The sequence below is a fragment of the Camelina sativa genome, chromosome 10, assembly GCF_000633955.1.
Source record: "Camelina sativa cultivar DH55 chromosome 10, Cs, whole genome shotgun sequence".
NCBI lineage: Eukaryota > Viridiplantae > Streptophyta > Magnoliopsida > Brassicales > Brassicaceae > Camelina > Camelina sativa.
The window spans coordinates 12,696,181-12,702,476 of record NC_025694.1 but is presented as its reverse complement, the minus strand read 5'-3'; the positions used below and the strand labels follow the sequence as shown (position 1 = coordinate 12,702,476).

At 34.5% G+C, this 6,296-nt stretch overlaps 1 protein-coding gene across 3 annotated transcripts in view; it reads left to right on the top strand.

Moving 5' to 3' along the window:
* LOC104718708 (probable mannan synthase 1) overlaps positions 2,503-6,296 on the top strand; it is a 5,905-nt gene continuing 2,111 nt past the window's right edge. Inside the window, exons 1-8 of one of the 3 annotated variants that reach the window (XM_010436498.2) lie at positions 2,503-2,645; positions 3,432-3,779; positions 3,885-3,983; positions 4,417-4,669; positions 4,775-4,885; positions 5,331-5,467; positions 5,606-5,719; positions 6,034-6,233. In XM_010436498.2, coding sequence (XP_010434800.1) covers positions 2,580-2,645; positions 3,432-3,779; positions 3,885-3,983; positions 4,417-4,669; positions 4,775-4,885; positions 5,331-5,467; positions 5,606-5,719; positions 6,034-6,233 — 1,328 coding nt within the window. In that variant the 5' untranslated portion in view covers positions 2,503-2,579. Of the gene's footprint in view, positions 2,646-2,734; positions 3,083-3,187; positions 3,287-3,330; positions 3,346-3,431; positions 3,780-3,884; positions 3,984-4,416; positions 4,670-4,774; positions 4,886-5,330; positions 5,468-5,605; positions 5,720-6,033; positions 6,234-6,296 lie in introns of those variants that run through there. The other 2 variants (XM_010436497.2, XM_019230608.1) reach the window with 2 other exon arrangements.

The window sequence follows — 6,296 nt, the reverse complement described above, 5'->3', positions numbered from 1 at the left end:
CAAAAAAAAAAAAAAAAAAAGAGAGAAAAAGATTAAATTTTGAAAAGAGAAATTGGCTAGAATCCAGATGGAAATTGCAAGAAAGAACCCTAGCCAAATCTGATCTTTTTTAAGACAAAACACAAATAAAGCTGGTGGTCAAAAGCAACTCGCTTCTCTTTTTTGCTTGTTCTAAAAAAAAAACAAACCAGTAAAAAAATTTAGAATTGTCTCAAATCCTTTTTTTTATTCTTCTGTCTGCGGAATGAGAGAGAGAGTTTATGAACGCGTGGTGGGTACAGAGATGATCAGACTGTTCCTCTCTCACATATTTTTTGATATAAGTCATTCTCAGCCGTTAGATCATTGCTTTGGCAATACATCAGCCGTTTATTAAATTAATAATAGAAAATAACGAGAACACCGAGTCGTGGAAGAAAAATATCTTACCGATTACTGGGCTTATAAAAGCCCATTAAAGTATCAACCAAAGCCCATGTAACCAAGAGCTTCAGAACCCAAACATTTGTGGTTTCACTTGAACAATATTTAGAAGAGAAACAAAATTTTCTTTTGTACTTTTGAGTTCAGAAAAAAAAAAAGGAGGCATAGTTTGCACATAACATTGGGAGTATATTCAAAACTGTCCAAATTTGACATGACTTTTCGAAATACTATTGGGTGCATGTGAATCTGCATCTCCTCTTCTACTATGTCTGCATCCCACCTTTGGAAGTCACAATCACATCATTTTAGACCGCTCTAACATTTTTACTTATTTCATATTATTTAAGAACTGAAACAATTTCTGTGATGTTACCGTAGCCACACACAAAACGTACCTTTTCTTTCCTCTTAATGACGACGAACTAAACCAAGAAAATGATTAGGCCCTAATAGATAGTCCATTCATAGGGTTTAAAGAGTTTCCGCTTTTTATAAACTGTGATACATGAGCTTCTACTCCCCAAATTATTAGAGGCTCATGTATAATTAAATTAAATTTAGCGAATTTGTGAAACAGAATTCTCAGTACTGATATCATTAACACCTTAATCTAACTTTTATGTATGTGGAATATATCGGTTTATGAATTCGATAGTTGGTGACTGCTACATCATTGACTAATTTTATTTAATTATTACTAAAATACTAAGTAATCATGAAAAATTGTTTAAAAAGATAACTTGGTCATTCATTTGAAAGTACTGATCGACTGTAGTAAATCTATACCATATAAGTTCATTTAATTTTCCATTGCTAAAAATACAGGGGGCAAGGCAATTGGGACGCACATGGGATGTGAATTACACTCACAACTTTTTATGAAATAAACAAAACAAAAAGGACACAATGATTTACAAGTGAAACGATTATATCTCTAAACTGATAAAAATACAAAAAGAAACTAAAAATTAACAAATAAAATAAAAACCAAGCGGTAATTAGTTGGAAAAAAAAATGGAGTATGATCGTTTTTAACTCGCGTTATTTTCTTCTTCTTTCCGACTTTGATTTTTCAGAAACTTTTTCATTTATGCTTGGTCAGTTTAAAATCTTGTCATGCTTTTATATTCGTTGGATTAGTCGGGATTGAGTTTATAGCAATATTTTCTGAAAATAAGAGTTAGATACTTAGATGTTATATTTATATTTGCCATTTTCTACTGAAATTATTTTACACAAAACATGCATCTTTTTATCCTAAAATATGTATATTATTACAAAAAAATAGCCACTTTTTCAAGAGAGTTAAAATATACCATTTATATTTATTATAGAAATAGGGTCTTTTCACTGTTTTTTTTGGTCAAACGGGTCTTTTCATTATAAAATACATCTAAACCTTAAAAAAATCATATATATGAGCCCATTTTGGAAGGTCTTTTTCTGTATATAAATATTGAATATATGCATATAATGCATTTGATTACTAATATATATGAAAAACTAATCTCCTAGCTATTAGTACTACTACATATCAAAATCTAAGTTTTAGTTTTTAAAGAATGTTTGGAGACTATTTAGCGCATTCCTCTGATTGATGTTTATTTTCTAAACTCTCCCCACTTCTAATTGGCAAAATATCAATCATGAATGCTAATTCATGTGTGATTGATATATTTTTTTTTTTTAAAAATAGTACAAGTAAAAATGTAATTACAAAAATACATACAACGAATAGGCGTACTGGAACGTCAGTAGATTACAAAATACAACTAATAAAATGCATGCATGAATCACGTGGAAAAATCTAAACAAAAATTATGAGGAGGAAATTATTCCTTTTTGTTGCGTTCCCTTCTGTGGATACCAGCTTAGAGAAGCTGCGATAACGTTTACGCCCTCGTCCACTGAAATTAGAATGCGAGGAAAAAAATAAAGAAAAATTAGAAAGTTGGAGAAGGAGACAAAACCAGTCAATTTTTTCACACACAACAACAACAAAAAAAAGTACAAACCAGTGAATAGTAAAAATACATGACAATTAAAAAATAGGTCAATAAAAAGGGTCATTTTGTGACAAGAAAGAAAGAAAATATCAAGTCCATCACTTCTCCTCTGTCGATCGAGCTTCAGTTATAGAGCAGCAACTAGCTATGTCTCTATTTCTGAAGCCCTTCCTCTTCCTATACGACACCACTCTTAGTCTCCTCTTACTTCTGGTAACTCATAGCTCCCCTCTCTATATGTAAATAATTTATTTATTAATGTACATTAACTGATAGTTATTTCTCATGCATGAATGAATTAGTTCAATGGAGGTAGTCTCGAGGATGCAGCTGCTGCCCAACAGAGGCTTGAGGCAGACAACAATGCTGCACAGTCGTCTGAATGGTTCCATATGCAATATTTGTGGATAAAAACGAGGAGTGTTGTACTAGTTCCCGTTTTCAAGTGTTTGGTGGTTATGTGTTTGGTATTATCCATCATAGTGTTCTTCGAGAGTTTTTACATGAACTTTGTCATACTCTTCGTTAAGTTATTTAGACGTAAACCCCATAAAGTGTACAAATGGGAGGCCATGCTAGCAGATGTCGAGGTTGGACCCGATAACTACCCAATGGTTCTTATCCAAATACCAATGTACAATGAAAAAGAGGTATATATATAAAATACCTTTATTAATTAAACTCTCTGCTATATCTTAATATCTATAACGGGACCTATCACAGATTGATGATACCTGATCTATGGTTCGTTGTAGGTCTATCAATTATCTATAGCGGCAGTTTGCAGTTTGGTTTGGCCGTCGAGCCGTCTAGTAGTTCAAGTTGTAGATGATTCTACGGATCCGGACGTAAGGGTAAGTAGCTTATTTTTTGTTTTTTTGGAGATCANACTCTTAGTCTCCTCTTACTTCTGGTAACTCATAGCTCCCCTCTCTATAAGTAAATAATTTATTATTTGCTGTACGTTAACTAAATACTTATTTCTCGTGCATGAATTAGTTCAATGGATGGAGTCTAGAGGATGCAGCAGCAGCCCAACAGAGGCTTGAGGCAGACAACAATGCTGCACAGTCGTCTGAATGGTTCCATATGCAATATTTGTGGATAAAAACGAGGAGTGTTGTACTAGTTCCCGTTTTCAAGTGTTTGGTGGTTATGTGTTTGGTATTATCCATCATAGTGTTCTTCGAGAGTTTTTACATGAACTTTGTCATACTCTTCGTTAAGTTATTTAGACGTAAACCCCATAAAGTGTACAAATGGGAGGCCATGCTAGCAGATGTCGAGGTTGGACCCGATAACTACCCAATGGTTCTTATCCAAATACCAATGTACAATGAAAAGGAGGTATATATATAAAATACCTTTATTAATTAAACTCTCTGCTATATCTTAATATCTATAACGGGACCTATCACAGATTGATGATACCTGATCTATGGTTCGTTGTAGGTCTATCAATTATCTATAGCGGCAGTTTGCAGTTTGGTTTGGCCGTCGAGCCGTCTAGTAGTTCAAGTTGTAGATGATTCTACGGATCCGGACGTAAGGGTAAGTAGCTTATTTTTTGTTTTTTTGGAGATCAGTAAGTACGTAGCTTGTTAGATATATATATATATATATATATATATATAACTTTGCAATGTTCTTAAAATTGGTCGCTTAAAGTGACCAACACAATTCAAATGTGTCGATTTTGGCCAAATAGATAAAAGATAGAATTGGTCAGATAGAAAATCAATTGTATAAATGGAAAATATAAGTGTACCTTATTTATGTACAATTCAATTATCATAAGTTTTTGATTAAATAATATAATAGATGCATATATTGTATAGTATGATAATTGAAAGAGGGAGCCTAACATTTAATTAACATTATGACATTGATTAAATAAAATAATACGACGATTCGTTGCATTACGCGCGTACATATTTAGATGCATATATATTGTATAGTATGATAAATTTGAAAGAGGGAACAGGAAGGTGTGGACGTAGAGATTGCAAAATGGCAAAGCCAAGGCATAAACATAAGGTGTGAAAGGAGAGATAACCGGAACGGTTACAAAGCCGGAGCTATGAAAGAAGCTCTTACGCATACCTACGTCAAGCAATGCGACTTTGTGGCTGTCTTCGATGCCGATTTCCAACCTGAGCCCGATTACCTTACCCGCACCATCCCGTTTCTCGTCCACAACCCTGAGGTTGCTCTAGTTCAGGCTCGATGGATATTTGGTATATGCTTACAAACATATGTATTATGAATTAATTGGTTCTGATCCATGCAATTATGGAGATCTTTAGGCTTTTTAATATTAATGAACGGAGATTTTCTTGCAGTGAACGCGGACAAATGTTTGATGACGAGGATGCAAGAGATGTCCCTAAACTACCATTTTAAGGTCGAACAAGAATCAGGGTCTACTAGACATGCTTTCTTTGGGTTTAATGGTATGAATTAATTTCCAAACCGTATTTAAATAACATATAATTTCTATAAAAAAATGATGATAAGAATAGCCAAATATAAGGGTCACGAACCACGCACTAAGCTACTGATAAACCTACGCATGGTAAAGCCAACTTAAGTATCAAATATCTATAAAAATTCTTTTGGGATCAATCCACAACGACGACGAACTCCAACGATTACCAGCATATAATCTAAGGGCCGGGAGAGGATAGTTTAGCTAGGAAACTAACAAGGAAATGAGGAAGTATACAAAGAAGAGTATAGTAGTCACTTTCACTTATTATTAAGGGAATGTGCGGTTATAATTTGGCCCCATAGATTTTTCAGTTTAGACCCATTTTAAATACCATGTAGGCGAATAACTAATTGGCCATACGACTCAGATGTTTGGGACCATGACAAATACATATAAATAAATCTTAGGAACCGCGGGTGTATGGAGAATATCGGCACTGGACGCAGCAGGAGGATGGAAATCAAGGACCACCGTAGAGGACATGGACTTGGCTGTTCGTGTTGGTCTTCACGGCTGGAAATTTGTCTACCTTAACGACCTCACGGTAACACATGTTTATATATATGAGAAAGTTAGTAAAGTTACACCACTCAAAACCATGCGAAGCCACAAGAATAAATACATTATTCTCCTTTTGCTATCACAAACAAAAACAATGAATGGCTAATTTGGAGGTTTGCAGGTGAGAAACGAGCTTCCAAGCAAATTCAAGGCCTACAGATTCCAACAACATAGGTGGTCCTGTGGCCCGGCGAATCTATTTAGAAAGATGACGATGGAGATCATTCACAATAAGGTCCTTTTTTGTTACTTTGCTTCGTTCAGGCCCCTCCTGTTAGTGACTGAATGGTCCTGTGTTCTTTTTTTTTTTTTGTATTAATGAAATTAGTACTAGATTTTTCTTTTTGTTGTCTCTAGATGAATAGGACCCTGATAGTGATAAGCAGGTTGTCTTGTTTGAACTGGTGGGTCATCTAGAAAAATACGTTTCGGTGACTGATTGGTTAGACCGTTAGAGTCTCCACATCCGTGGGACTGGAGTAGTGTGATATGTACGGTGTCGTATATTAAATCAGTTTGGCTAATTAATATTTAATTAATTTGGAACAGAGAGTATCAGTATGGAAGAAGTTCTATGTGATCTACAGCTTTTTCTTCGTAAGGAAAGTGGCAGTACACTTCTTGACATTCTTCTTCTACTGTATTGTTGTGCCAACAAGTGTCTTCTTCCCTGAAATTTACATCCCATCTTGGTCTACCATTTACGTTCCCTCTTTGATCACTATCTTCCACACCATGGCAACTCCAAGGTACCTTTATACCTTTACTTGATTTAATTACTCATTTGTATAATCAAGATTAAACTGTCTTCA